The 20112-nt window shown below is 36.7% G+C and overlaps 2 protein-coding genes across 2 annotated transcripts in view; one reads left to right on the forward strand and one right to left on the reverse strand.

Moving 5' to 3' along the window:
* Window positions 1-245: 245 nt before the first annotated feature.
* LOC121377026 (tubulin epsilon chain-like) overlaps window positions 246-20112 on the forward strand; it is a 32511-nt gene continuing 12644 nt past the window's right edge. Inside the window, exons 1-5 of the mRNA XM_041504868.1 lie at window positions 246-375; window positions 2889-2962; window positions 3634-3753; window positions 5207-5322; window positions 6641-6762. Of these exons, the coding sequence (XP_041360802.1) occupies window positions 351-375; window positions 2889-2962; window positions 3634-3753; window positions 5207-5322; window positions 6641-6762 (457 nt within the window). The 5' untranslated portion in view covers window positions 246-350. The remainder of the gene's footprint in view (window positions 376-2888; window positions 2963-3633; window positions 3754-5206; window positions 5323-6640; window positions 6763-20112) is intronic.
* On the reverse strand, window positions 15739-18078 carry LOC121377027 (E3 ubiquitin-protein ligase TRIM71-like). Its single transcript, XM_041504869.1, has one exon. It carries the CDS (start codon window positions 18050-18052, stop codon window positions 16703-16705), a length of 1350 nt encoding a protein of 449 aa, XP_041360803.1. The 5' UTR covers window positions 18053-18078; the 3' UTR covers window positions 15739-16702.

Genomic DNA, 20112 nt, shown 5'->3' on the forward strand with positions numbered 1-20112 from the left:
TGTTGTGGCCAACGCTAAAATGTATTTTAATTTATTTATTTATTTATTGAAAACTCCAGTCGCCATTATTGTACAATTTAATGTTTGTAATTAGGAGAGGGGCTCGTAAGTTGGATAATTTGTGCCCAATCCTTTTATATGCTGTGTATATAGCCAGTCCTCTTGGCAAGATATATGTACGGCTGCTGTGCATATAGCCATTAATCGTTTTCATACAAGAGCAGACAACTCTACATTTAGTAAGTTTGGAATTCCTACCACAACATCCGCCGACAACAAGAGCGCGAGGTCTGGTTGCATTCAAGAATAATGCACCGTATCTATATGGCAGTGGGAAGTATCAGCCTAAAATGACGCAGTCTATTGTTGTACAAGGTATAGTCGTTTCATCCCTAGCCATTTCGGCCCAGGTTAAGAACTATCCCACTTTCCAGGTTTGTTAGCTAGTAGCTACAGCCTGTCAGTAGAGCGCATGCCTGGTTTTTATTTTGTAGAATCAAACCTGTGCAGTGGACCCATTGGACTTTTTCTCCATCCCAAACCACTTGTATAACAACGGCTGTGGTATGTGCTGCCCTGACCTATAGCAAGTTATGTCACACTTAAGAGCAATTGCCGTAAGTGCCACCGTTAAGTCAAGCCTAGCCCGAGTACTCTGACTGTAAGAGAGCTAGACGGACATTTGGACATAAACACGCTCTCATTACAGTCAGAGACCAACCTATGTATTTTTTTGGCAATTCCTGACTACCAAACGGTAGGCAACGAATCCCGCTCTAATACCACAACAATCCTGTTTGACGTCGATCTATTTCGAGACTGGGCGATTCCGCTTTGTGCAGCAGTTACAGGGGTCGTCTCATAAGAGGAGGCAGTACGTAGCACATACTTTTGCCGTATCCTGTCGATAACACCCCAAATGTATCCTTCAAATTCAAAATGGAATCAATAATGTGTAATTGTTTTGGTTTAATGACGTAATGAAATCCAAATTCATCCAAAACGGCATTAGACAACTCTTCCATGTTGTAACTTCGCTTGATATGAGACGGCCCCTGTAACTGCTGCACAAGGCGGAATCGCCCAGTGCGCGATCACATGGTCTACGTCTCGAAATAGATCGCTGAGCTTTGCAATTGTTGCGACGGAGTGTCACGAAGCGTAGCTGAATGTGGGTGCTGTCGGGTTTCTTTCTGTAGTAAGTGTATTAGTGATTAATATGTGGATTTTTTTGTATCACTTAACTCGAAAATGATTGATGTAAAGGTATTTGACGTCAAACATAGGATTGTTGTGGTATTAGAGCGGGACTCGTTGCCTACCGTTTGGTAGTCAGGAATTGCCAAAAAAAGACATAGGTTGGTCTCTGACTGTAATGAGAGCGTGTTTATGTCCAAATGTCCGTCTAGCTCTCTTACAGTCAGAGTACTCGGGCTAAGTCAAGCCCTGCACTATACGCTTTCCAGACGGTTCGTCCTCTGGATGTTTTGTCCACAGACGATTCGTCCACCGTACAATTCGTCCACCCACCTCGGACAATTCGTCCACTCGATTACAACATTTAGATCAATAAATCTAAAATGTGTTTTATTAGCCATTGAAATGGTTAATTATTTTCGTTTTGCGGTAAATTACTAGTATATGTCGAGATTATCGTTACTCGTAACAAAAAAACATCTTTCAATAGATACTGTATAGGGGGCCTACATTATTATAATCTGCACCTAACCTCTACTCAACTCTCTTCATCCCTTTACCTCGTTGTACAGCCATGAATTTTCTCTTCAACTCTTCAGCTATACTCTCCACAAACTATATATATTGTAAATACAATGATCATAAATTTACTTTAATTCCTATTATAGTTACAATATTATAACTAAATAGACTATGTCTATCAAATTATTCCCGTCATACTCGGTACTCCCCCCACTCCCACCTTCTGCCACGGGAAAAGCCACTGGTGATGTCAGAGATATAGGCATGGCAAAGCTGTTAGGTTAGGTTACAATCTGCACTTCTCTGGCAATATCTGTGTCAATATTCCACTAAAATAAAGTGTCCATACATTTATTTAGTCCGTGGACGAAATATACGGTAAATAACTAATACAAATAAAAATTAAAATATATATAGTGGACGAATTATTCAAGAACAATTTTTGGTTGTGGATGAATCGTCTCGAGTTCAACAGTGGAATTTTTTTTAGTGGATGAATCGTCTGTGGACGAAACGTCCAGAGGATGAATCGTCTGCATCCCCACTATACAGACTTCTCTTACATTAACAGCCCTCTATGTTAACTTTTCCATCTGAAAATTGTCAGAACGGTAGTTTTGTTCACTTGTTGCTTGTGCGAAGTTAGTTTTTGTTCTCGCAAAATTTTTAGGACCATTTACTTAGATATAACGGGTTACGCAATAAGGAAATGGGTTACCTGGATTTATTTCTGTGTAACCAATAAATGGGTCGCACAGATTTTCAGTTGTCAGAGGCCTGAGGAGCCAGATGGCACCTACTTCTATTTTTTATATAGATAGTACAAAATGTTTTAGTTGCCAGATGAAACAAATGGTCACATATGCAACCAAATCAGTCACAATGTAGAAGGCTGATTAATGCCCTGGACTAATGTGCTTGAGCACTAATTGCAGAGGTAGCTCTGGCACTCGCCAAATTCGCGAATTTTGAAAGCAGTTGGTGAATTTTATTTTAATTTGGCAACAAAAATTCATGTAATAATTGAATTTTTGTTTGGAAAATAACTTGCTTTCTGCACTTTTTCAAGTTTAATAGACAATTTAGCGAAATGTTTTTCTCACTCAGAGCTAGCCCTGAATTGGTTATAAGCAACTGACAATAAATTGAAATTGTATTATTAATTTCAGTTGGACAGTGTGGTAATCAAATTGGATGTCGGTTTTGGGATTTGGCACTTCGTGAACATGCAGCCGTAAACAAGGTAAAGAAATTTGAAACACTACTAAACAAAATACTGTGAATTTGATGTGAATAAATTAAGTACAGTGGGTTCCGCGTAATTGCATAGACTTTGTGCAAACAGACTATGATTCAATTACTCGATCTAGTTGTTTATGCAAATGGCTTTAACTGGTTTCCACAGTTGATATTGCACCACTTCATTCCATTTCATACTAAACTGGTATTCGTTGCACCATAACGAAGTGGTGTAAACAGTGTAAAATTGACCGGCATATGGGATGAGGGCCTTTTTGTCCTGTCCTGTACTGTAATGTGATTATGACACATACAAAGTCAGAGATTTATAAAACCAGAACTTTTCATCAAGGTTCCATGTTTGATGGTACAGTGAAACCCCTGTATACCGGACACCCTTGGGACCAATACAAATGTCCGGTATTAATAGGGATCTGGTTTAGAGAGGTTCAATTATGTACTGGTTTTTAAAAAGGGACTGTGAAAAACGTCCGGTTTTGAGGGTATTCTTGTTTACAGAGGGTCCAGTCTTGAGAGGTTTCGCTGTATTGAGAAAATTAGTGTGACTTAACCAAACATGTACTTGTGAATTACTTCATTAGAACAAACAAATAAAGTTCCTTACTAATACACTTTATAAGATCTTTTATCTGCACATTTACTCTTTATTTTTAGAATGGTGTTTATGACGAGCCAGTATCCAGTTTCTTTCGGAACGTTGACAGTCGATATGACGATCCAGCAGATATTCCCTTGGGAACTGGAAAGGGAAAAATCCGTTCTCTCAAAGCAAGGGTAAAGATGGTGGAAAATACAACTTTTAATGAAATTATTCTATCCTAAAGAGCAAAGGGACATTTTGTTTTTTAAAAATCTTGATTAGCAACATTTCTAGTGAATTAAAAATTGATAACAACTGCTGTTTCATGTTTTAAAAATGTGTAGTGATCTCTGAAACTTGAGTAGCAAATTGCGATGTGATACTGAACAAAATGGGAGAAAGACCCATTTAGTTGTACGGTCACACTAAATATTTTAGGTCATGTCCATCCAAAATTTAATTTTTTAAATCTGTATCAAAGCAGAGCTTGGAAATATTTTAGTGAGGGGACTGAGGCCACATGAACCAAATCCTGAAATGGACACCCCAGTAATTGTTTGGTATATATGAAATGAATGTTAAAAAGGGGGTACTTCGTGTTTCTTTAGGGTTGAGATTGAGGAACTGTTATTTCCATGCCTCTATCCACACATGGTTCAGGCACGTGTATCCTGTGACCAGTCTCTGGCAAGGCCAGTGGCTGAGCATGGGGCTTCTTTAGGGAGGCCCAGGAATTAGCTCAGTGGTACAGCGCTTGCTTGATGCGCGATCGATTCCCGTTGGGGAGCCCATTGGGCTATTTTCGCGTTCTAGCCAGTACTCCACAACTGGTGTAACAAAGGCTGTGGTATGTATTATCCTGTCTGTTGGATGGTGCATATGAAAGATGCCTTGCTGCTTATCAAAAATAGTGGCCCATGAAGTGGCGATAGTGGGTTTCCCCTCTCAGTGTCTGTGTGGTCCATAACCGTATGTCTGACGCCATATAGCCATAAATGGGGTGTGTTGAGTGCGTCGTTAAATAAAACATTCCCTTCCTTCCTTTCTTTAGGGAAGACAGGTGTCCTGGTGCCCTTTCCTTGGATCTGTCCTTGTGCTTTCAACAAAATACTAGAGTGTGTGGTTTAGCCCAGTGGTAGAGTGCAGTGGTTTATATAGCGTACTTCACTTTTGCTCCATATCATTTTTTAATCTTAATGTGTCAGAAGAAGATCATTTTTTAATCTTAATGTATCAGAAAATCATTTTTTAATCTTAATGTATCAGAAGATCATTTTTGAATCTTAATGTATCAGAAGATCATTTTTTAATCTTAATGTATCAGAAGATTATTTTTGAATCTTAATGTATCAGAAGATCATTTTTGAATCTTAATGTATCAGAAGATCATTTTTGAATCTTAATGTATCAGAAGATCATTTTTTAATCTTAATGTATCAGAAGATCATTTTTTAATCTTAATGTATCAGAAGAAGATATATAAATATGTATGTATTGCGATGAATAATACAGAACAATTTTTACCACCCATGTTGCCTTTATGTTGACTTGTGACCTGTGACCTTTGTATTGACCTTTAACCACAAAGGTTAAAGGTCAATACAAAGGTCACAGGTCACAAGGCTGACCTGTCTAACCTTTATGTAGGCTGTGTTGGTGGACATGGAGGAAGGCGTGGTCAGTGAGATGATGAAGGGACCGCTGAAAGAAGTCTTTGATTTCAAACAGCTGCTCACAGATGTGTCCGGATCGGGAAATAACTGGTAAAAACTAGTTGTCAGTCAGATAAGAATGACTAGATTTGTTCAGCCAGCAAATGTTTCACTAATGTTCGTGAACTATTCGATTGGTTCTAGAGCAATTTAATTGTTTTCCGATTCAGTTTTCCGTAAAGGTGTAAAGTGCATAAACCAGTCTAGCAGACGTTTTTTCTGCACGGTCTGGCTGAACTCTTCCCAGTACTTGAATGGTTGAGAGAACGAATGATAACACAGGCTTGGTTAGATCTACTCCCTTGCTGCTAATTAAAAAAGAATACCTCAGTATAACAGTAATGAATTTCCTCTCATGGTTTGAGTGACTGACCATATGTCCGATGGGGTGGGATGTAGCCCAGTGGTAAAGCGTTCGACTGATGTGCGATTGGTCTGGGATCGATCCCCATCAGTGGGATCACTGAGCTATTTCTCGCTCCAGCCAGTGCACCATGACTGGTATATCAAAGGCTGTGGTATGTGTTATCCTGTCTGTGGGATGATGCATATAAAAGATCCCTTGCTGCTAATCGAAAAGAGTAGCCCATGAAGTGGCGACAGCGGGTTTCCTCTCAAAATCTGTGTGGTCCGTAACCATATGTCCGACGCCATATAACCGTAAATAAAATGTGTTGAGTGCATCATTAAATAAAACATTTCCTTCCTTCCTAACCATATGTCCGATGCCATATAACTGTCAATAAAAATGTGTTTAGTATATCACAAAATAATAAAAAAAATCTTTCTTCTACTCACTTTGCTATTACCCATCTCAATAAACTGTTGATGATTGGTGGTGAGATGTTTTTCCCCCCATCTAGTACACAAATCCATATATCTGACACAAAATGAGAATTCCCGAAAGCACAAAAATTAAATAAAGATTTATTTTCATGTTCTTTACCTGTTTGATTTAGGGTTAGGACGCAGCCCAGTCATAAAGAGCTCCCCTGGTGGAATCGATCCCCGTCAGTGGGCTTATTGGGCTTCTTTTTTTTCTCCAGCCAAGGAAGAAAAACTCTATTAACGTGCCCATATCCACTGAAGGTTCAGGCACGTCCATCCTGGGCACGAGTTCTGATTTACGCCAGATCTTCTGTCCAGCCAATGCACCATGATTGGTATATCAAAGGCTGTGGTATGTTCTATCCTTTCTTTGGGATGGTGCATATAAAACATCCATGCAATTAATGGAAAAATGTTGTGGGTTTCCTCTCTAAGACTTTATGTAGAAATTACCAAATGTTTGATGATTAATAATATGCTGTAGTGGTGTCATTAAGCAAAACAAACTTTACCCATTTGATTTATGTTCTCCATTTTTAAGGGCCGTTGGTCACAAGATGTATGGAAGCCAATACCAGGAGACCTTGTCTGACACAATACGACGGGCTGCCGAGTTTTGCGACTGCTTGCAGTGTTTTTTCTTAATTCATTCCATGGGTGGAGGTATGCATTGCTAAAGGTTTTAATTTCTAAAATTCTGTCTGGCCCAGTACTGATAAAAGTCTACATATAACGACTGAAATTTGGTTTTAATTTCTAAAATTCTATCTGGCCTGGTGCTGACGTATGACTGAAATTTTGATAGTTCAGTGGCAATGCCATTTGTTCTAAACCTGGTAGATACATAGGAACCCAATATAAGCTCCAACCCTGAACACGCTTTCCGAGAGTACTGCTAAAGAAATACAGATCCTCTATATGGCCCCACAAATATTCAAATTTCCTACGTTCATGGGCCATAACTCTGACAAACATGAATAAATTACATTTTTGACAGTTAGGACCCTTGAATAATTTTCCACAAAAGTCAAACTTGATCTGGCCATAACTGACATAAATGGGTACATCCTCACGAATGTCAAACCTGATCTGTAATCGTACATGATAAAGTTATGTACAAAATTTCAGCTCAATATCACTGCGGAAAATAAATCTAGTAAATTATATATGGGACAGATGAGATGAAACCTATAGTCTCCTCCAGTTGGGACCGATAGGGACCTATTGTCCGAACCAAATTGTTAACAACTAAGAAAAATTACTCTCCTACCTTTAATTGCCTCCAAAGTTTGTCCAGACACAAATCTTGAAAAACCCATTACAATGACACAGATTCCACATACCAGATGCAAACCATGTCATCTATATCGACTTTGCTGAGAGCGCATAGGGAAAAAAGCATGTAATTTTGTATCAGCTGCCACTTTGACTTTGTATGGAATATTCTTCAAGAGGGGTGAAAGGATAGGACTTAATCTAACAACGTCATAACATGTTATGATATAAAAGCAAACATGATGACGTCATATTATTATTTTTAATGATACCACTAGAGATCATCGATTTCATATTAATTGTGTCACATACTTTGGAGGCTTTCACCCCTCTTGAAGAGTATTCCATAAACAAGCAACATGGCAGACGGTAGAAAACTGCATGTATTTTTCCCTATGCAATCTCAGCAAAGACAATATCGGCGACATCGTTGCAGTCTCGTGTGTGGAATCTGTATATTTGTAGTGGTTTGTTTGCGATTTGTGTCTGGACAAACTTTGGAGGAAATCTAATGGCAATTAAAGGTAGGAGAGTAATTTTTTGTAGTTGTTAACAATTTGGTTCGGACAATAATAAGCCGACCCTTCGTGTAAAGCTGCCTCATGTTCAATCAACGCTAGGGTGTTTGTGTACTGAACACAGCTCTCATTCCACATACCAACTCAAGTACTAATCAAAATTATACCCAGATGATTTTCCAGTCTTATATATTAGTCTTGAAAATCCTTGGAATAAAAACCATAAAAATGTGTCTGTATTATTATGACCTTTTACGGTATTTAAACAACCAGTAAAAAAACACGACAATAAATGACCTGTTATAGATAGAAATGTGAGATGTATTTACAATTTTACTGCAAAACTTATGTAATTTAAAACAGACTATAACATTCAGGTTGATATTGATTACACCCAACAGGTGAAATCACAAGTACTAGCAGTCCAGCATATTAAATCAAATAACTAAAATAATTATATAAATTTGCTAACAGCAAAATTACTGATGTTGTACCCATAATCAATAAAAAAAATTAATCTTAATCTGACAAAGCAGTTTATTGAACTTCATTGTATGGGAAAGGACAGGTGTATTATTTCTGGTATCAATATGGTATGAGGACCTGCAGTCTCAGTTACAGTTAGTAAACTTGTGAAAGCTGTTTATTCCTTTTTCCATCTGGAGAATAAGAGAGGGAAATTGCTTATAACTTTAAATAAACTTAGTATGTGTGATTTCACCTGTCAGGTGTAATCAATATCAACCTGGGTGTTATAGTCTGTTTCAAATTACATACGTTTTGCAGTAAAATTGTAAATACATCTCACATTTCTATCTATAACAGGTCATTTATAGTCATTTTTTGGACCGGTTGTTTGAATACCGTAACAGGTCATCATAATACTGACACATTTTTATGGTTTTTATTCCAGGGATTTTCGTAACTAATATATAAGACTGGAAAATCACCTAGGTATAATTTTGATTAGTACTCTGTGACTGTATATATAGTAGAAAATCCGTTCATATCATTCAGTAGGAATAATCCATATAGTTGCAGACAACCCAAGTACTTAGTTGTACTTGTCTCAAAATCTTTCTTCTGTTTTTTAACTTCAGTGCTTCTCTTATTTTAATCTGGAAGCAAAAGTTAAGAGATACCGGATATGTGCTGTATTGGCCACTCTCAGGGAAACCCATGATGATGTTGGCGCCCCTTCACCAGATGAGGACCAGCTTGCTTAACTAACCTGGGGAGGAAGGCACAACTCAGATTGTAGATTAAAGAAAAAACAAATTGTGAAATCACAGCTTGAAGATTTTTTGTAATTTTTATTTCAAAACCGCCAACAAATTGTATATAGTAAACCCACTGAAAACCCAACAAAATATGAATAAATTACAAAATTTATATATCATTTTCACATTAAACTGGTATCACACCTACACAAAAAAAAACTTTTGTTTTAATAATATACAGTATGAAAATTTCCAAATGGGAAAAGTTAAACATGTTCGTTAATTTTGTTTTTAACTTACTAATGTTTCGGCAGCATCAAGTTGCCTTCACCAGGGGGTTGTAATTCTGTTGTATTCTAGAATCATATTTCATTATTTTCTAGAATATAATTATATTTTATATTATAATTATTATATTCCATTTTATTCTAGAATCTTATTCCATTCTATTCTAGAATCATATTCCCTTGTATTCTATTCTAGAATCACATTCTATTCTATTTTATTATCACATTCTATTCTATTTTATTATCACATTCTATACTATTCTAGATATACATTTTACACTATTCTAGAATCAGATCCCCAGATAAAGACAACTTGATGCCGCCAAAACGGTGGGTAATTATTGTAACAAAATTAATGAATATGTTTTGTTATAACTGCTTGTCAGAACTATTTAAAATATCACTGAAAAGTGGCCAACTTTTTGTGACTGATGAAAGGGTATATTTTATAACCATCAAGAATAAGGAATAAAAAGACAAAGTTACAGGACTCAAATATGCTAAAGTACTGTATACCATTTCAACACCTCTATGATGTTTAATACTTTTCTAGTAAATTTGGGCTATACAAAAATTACAACAAATAACAAATGTATTTTGGTTTTTCTTTTTAAAAATGATTAATTTAGCACATTTTGTTATTTCCAATGCCCCACAACACACAGCAGGCCAAACTAATGTTAATGTGGCAGTTGGAAAAGACTATACATTATGAACGTCAATATGTACAGGATGATGTAAGTGTGTAAAGAATGCTGGTTAACTCACCCCAAAACTGATTTGGTCCTCTAGTCTACTTAGTCAGCTTCCCCCCCCCCCCCCCCCCCCCCAACCCAAATAAACAATAACAACAATAATTAAAAACTGGAGTGAACTGTAAATTTGTAACTGTTTAAATGAACTGCCAATTAGAACAATATCACACTGCCGGATCAAATGATGTATTATACACCTTGTTTTTATTGTGTCAAATTTGTACACCTTGTTTGATGGTCAACTTGTTTGATTGATTAATACAAATTTTATCAGATCATTGAAAAAGAGTGTACATCATCTTATACTTAGCCAAAGACTAAATTTTGTAGCCATATTGTATAAAAATTAGCAAGTGGTTAATTTGGCAATGTACAGGGTGAGCCCTGTTTATAAATTTATACCCATCATACGTTAAGTTGTTTAAAACTTGTTAACTTATTATTAGAATAAAAATTACTGAAGCTCCTAATTCAGGCCTCTGGTCATTCCGTTAGTGTGTGTTAAAAAAAGCCCAGTTTTTGTGCACATATACTTTATGGACAGCTCCTAACCATTTTTGAAATACCAGTAGGTAGATGTAACACTTAAGACATTAGTTGGTTAAGATCTCACAAGTCCTTACCAAAACACTGTGTACTACACACTGACAGGGCTCACACGTAATAATTTTGTTATCTACAGCAATTTAAAAAGTTTTTGCTAGAGGAATAATGCTCACAGCAATTTTAAACCAGAACTTCAGGTCTTGACCTTAACTTTTCTCAGTGGTAGCCCACCATGTTTTAAAATCTAGTAGTCCTCAGTAAAAATTGGTAGCCTCACAACTTTAATACATTTAAAAAAGAGCGAGAAAGGCAAAATCATTTACTTTTATTTAAACATGTTGTTTCAGGTGGGTTCTTTTTTTTAGATGTTTAAGCGTCTTGTCCATTGCGGAGTAACTGAATGTGTATTTAAAAAATCTAGTAGCCCAGCGGACTACTGGGTTTAGATATCTGGTAGCCTGAGCAACAAATGGGTAGTCAAATCATCCTTGGCTAAATCAAGCCCTGAACTATTGCAGCAAATAAACACAAAATAAAAAACCCTAAAACCAATGGCAATAATTTTATCCATTGGCAAAAAACTGCCATCTGTTAAAACCCACACCTATGGCAATTAATATCACAACTACGACAACTGCCGTCAGAGCCACTATTAATTTCGAGCCCTGCTACTTTGACGTATTCCTGCCATTTTCACTTTTCTATTAATATCAACTTAAGGATTATCATGCAGACTGGCACTAATCATTTGGTTTTGACAAAAAGGTTACAAAAATAAGTGTAAACATTAGGCACAATAATTTAATGATATGTAAGTGCAGTACATATAATATAAAAGTACAATAATTATAATTTACAGAATTATCACTACTGGATTTCATTTTGTATGTATACCTGTAATATATCCTGTATTAGTAAAATCCAAGCACAAAACTATTTATAATTTGTATGACAAATGTACATACATGTATTATAGTTTTTGAAGATATTTATTTATTCATACAATGTTTATACATAGTACCTTTTCAAAATAAATATGTGATACATTGATACTGTATGTGGCAGGGAACATTTTGTTTTCAACATCTTGATTATCAATATTTCTAGGTAATTGAAAATTGATTAGCAATTACTGTTTAATGTTTAAAAATTGTGTAGTGGTCTTTGAAACTTGAGCAGTGATACTGAACAAAATGTTCCCTGGCGTGCATTTGATGTGTTAATCGATTGGTGGTTTTGAAGTACAGTGAAACCTGTTTAAACTGGGCATCTAATATTTATTCGATTTAGACAGGATCCAGTATTTAGGGGCTCACATCTTAGAATATAGAAAATTCAGAACCTTAAAACTTAGCCGTTTTGACAGGATTCCAGTTTAGGTAGGTTTCATTCTATTTACTTATGGTTTAAACTGAAAAGTACACTTCGACAACTCAAATTTTGCCATTATTCTGCTTGCAAAGATGCAGGTATGGAAAGGCACATAAAACGTATACAGTAATCAACACATTTCATTTATGGTTTTATGGCGTCACACATATAGTTAAGGACCACACAGATATTGAGGGAGGAAACCTGCTGTCGCCACTTCATGGACTACTCGATCAGCAGCAAGGGATCTTTTATATGCACCATCCCATAGACAGGATAGCACATACCACAGCTTTTGATGTACAAGTCATGGTGCACTGCCTGGAGCAATAAATAGCCCAATGGGTCTATTGACGGGGATCGATCCCAAACCGACCTCCCATTAAGAGAGCGCTTTACCACTGGGCTACGTTTCGCCCAAAATGTATACAGAATCACAGTAATGAAAAGTGGACCTAAGCAAGAATCTTTTGGCATCTTCCAAATTGTAGACACTAGGTTTATGTTAACAAGTACAGTGAAACCTGTTTAAATCGGATCATGCTGGGGACCTGATATTTATCATTACTGTATGATTTTCTTAACCCTAACCCAAAACTTAACCCATTTTCTTTCTGGGGAAGGCCCCCAATACCCTCTGGGTGAGCAAAACATTTTGCCAAATTATCTTTAAAAATGCAAAACCCAGTTATTTTCCAACAAAAAACTTGAAAGTTCTTCACCAAATTAAAATAAAATTTGCCATTTGTTCCTAAAATTCGCAATTGGTGAATTTGGCGAGTGGTAGAGCCAGCCCTGGTACCATACCCAAAAATGTCTTTCTGGCAGAAACTGCCAAAATTTGTTGCATATTTAATTTTTTTTTAACATAAAACCATTTGACAAAATTAATGATTCTTATTATTACTGCATGATTTTCTTAACCCTAACCCATTTTCTTTCGGGGGGGGGGGGGGGGGGGGGGGGGAGAGAGACAGCGGGTGCATGCAGCACACACATTATAAATATTCAATTCCATAGCACCATACCCAAAAATTTCTTTCTGGCAGAAACCCTGGCTATAACTTTTCAAAAAAAAACCTTATTCTTAAAATTGGTCAAACTAGTCTTGGCAAAGAGCAATAAAGTAACATTTCAAACAAAAGCTGCGTCCTCTCGAATTTTTGAAGATGGAAAAAGTTTATGGTCGGTTGGGTAACCGGAACCACACATATTTTTATTTGGACTAAACAGAATTCAGAAAATTTGGACCATGAAATTTTGAGGGATCTGACAAGATTCCCCTTTGTTCAGGGTTCTGTTTAGACAATTTTTACTGTACTTCGAAATGAATCATCATGACATGGTACAATTCAAAACACTCCATATAATAATGAACATAAACATTTATGATTTACATTTTAAATTAAGAAGGGCTGAACATTTGTACAATGAAATACACATAGAAGTAAATTTCACATTCATGACTAGATTGGAAAAAAGTCCATTTCATGCTAGAAGCTAGGCATCAAAATAAACTGAATCTTTGTTCACTTGCCACCTGCAAAAAAAGTCCAGACAACAAGACTTGTTATGACATGAGTAATACAGGTATGATATAGATCTCAACAATGTTTTTGATGAAATATCACCATCTAATTTTTTTTCAGCTACATGTTTAAATATAAATTTGTACACAAACAAATATTAGTACAAGATTAGAACAGTGATGTGAACGAATAACAAAAAGTATTAACACGTTTGTGAAGAAACAATAATGGGAACTGTAAACTTGATCTGTCACAACCTGTTACAAAGTTATGCACTTAAAGGTAGACTAAACTCAAACAAGAGATTTATGTGTTGGAAAGATCCATACCCGGTCCACCAACACATACTGACACTTTAACAAATGAAAAACGCGTAATTTTAGAGTTAATAAAAAAAACCATGATTATTCCTGCTAACTGGGGGCAGCCATTTTGTTTCGCTTTTGTGGCATCCGGTGGTATAGCTTGGGGCGAAGTGACGTCAGCTCCATCCAACCCCTCTTAAGCACAGTGTAAACAAACGCTCTAATTTACGACAAGGAGCTTCGCTTTCATCAACCTGACTTGTAAAACATCATAAATGACTTGATAGTATAATAAACTATTTCACTAAATATATTTCAATTTGCATCAATAGAAATGGAGTTATAGTTTTTTTTTTTTTTTAAATCCAAAGAAAAAAAGAGAGCATATTATTAAGCCTATTGGTATGCTACTTTGAGCAAAAACGACCACTCACAATACCCAAGTGATAATTTTCTTTTCTTTGGGACTACGTAATTGGTCAGTTTTGTGATTTTAGATGGGAAAGTCAACTTAATCAAGAGTTTTACAGAATTACTTACAATAATAAAGCAAGGCGGCTGATCGATTACGATTAGAGGGGTGTCCGTTCAGTTAACACACAATACCCTGTGATCTTAAAGTCGCACACCCTAGTTCCATCCAGCAAAAATAAATTATAATTTGGTTAATCTACAAACCTGTAACACACTTAGATCACGTTTTTATCAAATGGAGTGAAAAAGCAGGTTTTATATCGATAAATACCATGGGAATCCCCATGTCCCAGTTGGTTGAAATAATTTTGAAAGTTTGTATTCTGATGTCACCGGTAGATGTCCCTCGAAGCACAATAATGCCTACATCAGGACAAATTTCACAGACTTGGGGTGCGTTCTTTTCACCTCTCCTGGACATGTTCCAACCGTTCTGTCCTGGTTGTATCCCCTCTCCAGATATCGTAGGACTTAGCAAAATTATTTGTTTAAGGGTTTGTAACGTTTTGTATTGAGATATTTACTTGTCTGAACTTTATTGTTACTGAAAATGTTCACGAACTGTGAAGAAAAATCTCACAAATGAACAACAACAAATGATGTTGATTGTGCTAATCGTGCACGAGAAAACAAACTGAACCAAAATGATAACTGTCACGTGGTATACCAACGTCTGTGACATTGAAATGGAAATATCCTGTCTAAAAATAGATTAGACCTTGTCTGCTCAACGGTTTTTCTCAAACGTGCACCTGTTTTTCAGAAATACGAAAAATGCATTTTGTGGTATTACAAACACCAGGATTACCAAAAATCACTTCAGGTGAATGGAAATGTATATTCTAAATAATAAACGGTAAGTAAAGTGTAATTTTATTTGTGAAAAAATGGGATTATTAGCAAAAAACAACACCGTAATGGTTAACAACTAGCCGTAACTAGGGTGTGTCCCTTTAATAAAAGAGGCACGTCTTTTTAGTGTCTAAATATACACCTGCCAATCAGGAACCACAGGTACAGGCCACGAAAAGAAACTACCAATTAACTAAGAAAACACTCCGATTATTATTTCAGTACATGGGTTAATTTATGTACAAACCATAATACAGTTATTTCAACACTTTGACAATGGTGGTTTATTTTGTATTAAATATAATATATAATTGTTGCTGGCTTACTGGGATGACTATTATTAGAGAATATTGCAATGCATCCGCAAACATCAGGTATGTTTTGTTTCTTCAGTTCGAAGACTAATTCCTGATGTGACACGTTAGGGATTACGTAACCACCAGCTCGCCAGAGGGCGTATTCACTGGGATGATACAAAATGGCTGCGCCCGTTATATACAATAGCCGTCACATTTAACTGTTTTATTAATTAACTATACGATTATACTTGTTGATATTAAGCAATAATGTGCATTATATATCGTTGAATACGCATACCAGGTCAAATGCCTTGATTGTCCCCTCCTTTAAGGTGATCTACGCTCAATTAAGGCCTCGTTCCACGAAGCGATCTTAGCCCCAAGATTACCCTAAGCGCATAGCTACCCTATGCACTTAAGTTGATCTTAGGGCTAAGATCACCATGTGGAACGGGGCCTGGTCCATAATTTAGGGTAATCTGTACACAGGTTATCAATTACTGTGGGCCAAATTTACAAAGCCTGTGTAGGACTTACACGTGTGTAACTACACACATATATGTACAATGCTTAAACACCCGTGTTTAAGAAAAACAGACTTCCTAAATTTGGCCATATGCGTATTTGATGCCTGGAAAATATGTTTTAGACAGAAATACCATAACAGATAGTGTAGTGGTTAATTATTAGGCCATCGGACTTACGGTGGTAGGTACTGGGTTTGCATCCCAGTACAGACTCCTACCCACAGCATGTTTATCAACGCAATGCAGGACTAGCTCTGGGTCAGCAGAAAATTTTGTCAAATTATCTATTAAACTTACAGAAACCCAGTTATTTTGTAACAAAATATCAATTAATACGAATGTCAGAGCTGGCCCTTCAATGGGTAGGTCTAAGGCCACTACACCGACTTTTCTCTCACCAACAACTAATCACTAACCCACTGTCCTGGACAGACAGCCCAGATAGCTGAGGTGTGTGCCCAGGACAGTGTGCTTGAACTTTAAATAAATATAAGCATGAGGAAAAAAAGAAGGATAAATCAATCAATCAAAACGGGACCAAGTACCATTAATTATAATAAGTGGGGGGAAAAGCTTTTAGGTTAGTGTTGTGTTCCTTTATAACCCAGCCTCATTTCTCATCTAAACTTGAGTAATAATGATCACTTATTCTGGGTTCTGATACACGCGAATCTCTGCAAACTGTGTCCCCCTGAGAAGAACAACTATCTTGTTATCTGGAGTAATGGCCACATTGGTCGGTCTCACGCTGGGGCCGATGTTGGATGTAAACCTGACAACAGATGCAATGTATTTGCCTTTGTTGTTGAACATCTCAACTCTGTGATTGTCACTGTCTGCTACAATAATGTTGTCCTTCTTATCAACACAAACACCCAGTGGATGGAACAGTTGATCATGAGACGAACCCTGTACGCCAAATCTCCGTTTGAATTTGCCCATCGAGTTGAACATCTGAATACAGTTGTTTTGACTGTCAGAAACGATGATGTGATCTTTGGAGTCTGTGGCAACAAAATATGGGGTCAGGAAATGTTCGTCTCCGGAACCTTTTCTTCCCAATTTCTGAGAGAATTTGTACTGTTCTGTGAATAGGTAAATGCACATGTTTTCTAATCCAGTGACTGTGGTGTAGCCCGACGACATCACAGCAACACCACATGGGTTTTCAAAGCGATAATGTTCTCCGAATTGTGCCAGACAGCGTCCATTTATAGAATACACACGCATTATTGCCGATTTACATTTATTGACTGTTACCAAGATGTTGTTCTTTTGGGTAACAGCCAGGCCATTAACAATACAATCACAAGCTATCTTTTGTAACAGGTGTCCTCCGCTGCTGTATATGAGAATTCGATTTCCTCCATGATCAGAAACTATGATCTCGCCAGTTTTGGCTGTGGCCAGTCCGAATGGTTTACACAAGTGATCCACACCTCCTCCAAATTTGCCAAATCTCAGAAGCAAACCTGAAGCACATTCCACTTTTTGAGGGGGAGGATAAGGGGGTGGGTTGAACTCGCTGGAATCTGGAAGTTCAGGATAGAGTCTAGGGGAATTCGATTTACTGTCCGGTTTCGATTGTAAATCAAACGCAGTCCCCGTTCCTGAAGTAATCTGGGTTCCATCATTAGTCTTAGACAGACTCTGTCTAGGTTTAGGCATTGGGGCATTCTGAATCGCGGGTCGTGGAGGAATCACGGGTCTTGTTTTAGATGAGTTTACGGTGTCAGACAAACTAGAAATTATATGGTTGTCGGGAAACCCCTGTACGCCATTCGCCGGCATCTGCGTTTCCTGTCGACAAACCAAACACGGAAACGTTCCATCTTGATAACCCCTACTCTCCACGTAGTCACGTAAACAGCCCTCGCAGAACGAATGCAGACACGGTAAAGCTTTTGGCTTCGTAAAAGAATTCTGACATACCGCACATGTCAAATAGTCGTCTTCAATCTTAGCGCGAAGAAACTGCGATCCCATGGACGACATTTTTGTTGTATATTTGGCGCGTGACAAGTAATCACGTCTCCTCTTCCGGGATACCCCTGCTGTTCCGTCAATGTTTTTGTACCCACTACATGTCGTAAACTAACACCATACAGATAAATACCGAAAAACAACAACACTGTTCTGTGATATTTTTAAATATTTACTAAATAATAAACTATTTAAAATTAAATGCAATTTAAATGTTACCATATGTAATAATCCTGCATATTAAAGATTTGAATTTGTATTTTCATGGGAGTAAATTGTGTTGGCAAGGGGATTCCCATCTATTTTTAGCAGCAACGTTTGAAAATACAATAGAGAAACCATGGTGACTATTTGTATGGAACCGTGAAAATAGAGGTGTAGAAAATAGTCACACGGTAGAAATAGCACACACTTGCAGTACAGTATTGTATCATGGACATATTGTTATTGTTACAAACAGACCAATATAATAAAATAAAATAGTATCAATAAATAGTCAACATTATACCCACCTGTTAAATTCCTTATTATTATCCATATGGTTCAACATAACCCAGTTAATAATAATAATACAAAGCACACGTGTAATAACAAGTGTAATGTGTAATAACAAGTGTAATGACATCATTTTGGGAAGCGACATCATAACATGACGTAGCTTCTCCAACCCTAGCTCAGACTGTGCATTTGAAATATGACATCATTTCGTCGTTTCCTTCTAGTTGTGGCTGAAACATTTTGAGTTGGGTCTTCTTATTCATGTAAAGAAAACAACAATAATAATATGGATAATAAAGAAATTATTACACTTGCGTGCGAGTCGTACTGATTTTACGAAACTCGTGTCAGGATTCATGTATTACCCATGCTCTCGCTGGGGCAATAAAAAAATCCGGACACTCGTTTCGTAAAATCAATACGACACACAAGCTCGTATAATAATCTCTATTTATACAATGGTCCTATGTAAAATTATTATATTAAGATTATGATGAATTATTACTTTAAAGATGCTCTGAAAGTTTCAGTGTCATATTTTGCTATTTTTACATTTGTTTTTGATAAATAACTTAAATTAATTGATCCCATGTTTTAATATCACAGTTGAAAAGTGTTTCCATGCCATGTAAACAGTCACTCTCAGTATATTTAGGTTCCTGTCTTATCAAATCTTATGAAATTGGAGAATTTACAACATCTTGAAAGTTAATTGTTGGTAGCTAGATAGGGACATCAGAGATGGATGAGTTGCACAAAGACAGGTATATCAAAGGCCAAGGTATATACTGTCCTGTCTGTTGGAAAGTGCATATAAAAGATCCCATAACAAAATTTCGCAGTACTCTGAAGACTATTGTCACAGTTACCAAATGTTTGACATTCAGTAGCCGATGATTATAAGTAGGTGATCTCAAGTGTTGTCATTAAACAAAACAAACTCTAACTCTAATTTATTAACAGGCAGGATATCGCATGTATACAATGGTCTTTGATATATATACTTGTACCAGGCATCTACATAAGCATACTGTTTGATAACCCATGTAGAGGTTATCACAAAATACAGGCCTGGTAACCTAGCTATGGGCTATTTCATACATATCAACTTGACAATTTCCTATTATTATTTGTTTAAAATCCCTTCATAAATACACTGAATAAAATAGTTTACTGGGGTGTCATTAATCAAAAATTAATTTCCAGGTAATATATTCAGACTCCTGGAAAAATTTAAAAAATGTCCTTGAAAATGAACCAAAATAGGAAAGGAAAGGAAATGTTTTATTTAACAACACACTCCACACATTTTATTTACAGTTATATGGCGTCGGACATATGGTTAAAGACCACACAGATATTGAGAGAGGAAATCCACTGTCGCCACTTCATGGCCTACTCTTTTCGATCAGCAGCAAGGGATCTTTTATATGCACCATCCCACAAACAGGATAACACATACCACGGCCTTTGATACACCAGTCGTGGTGCACTGGCTGGAACTGAACCAAAATAGTGCTTAAAAGTGCTGGAAAATGAAATTGTTTGAAGTGTATGATCCTTGGATACTCTGT

This window comes from Gigantopelta aegis, chromosome 7, assembly GCF_016097555.1.
Source record: "Gigantopelta aegis isolate Gae_Host chromosome 7, Gae_host_genome, whole genome shotgun sequence".
Taxonomy (NCBI): Eukaryota; Metazoa; Mollusca; class Gastropoda; order Neomphalida; family Peltospiridae; genus Gigantopelta; species Gigantopelta aegis.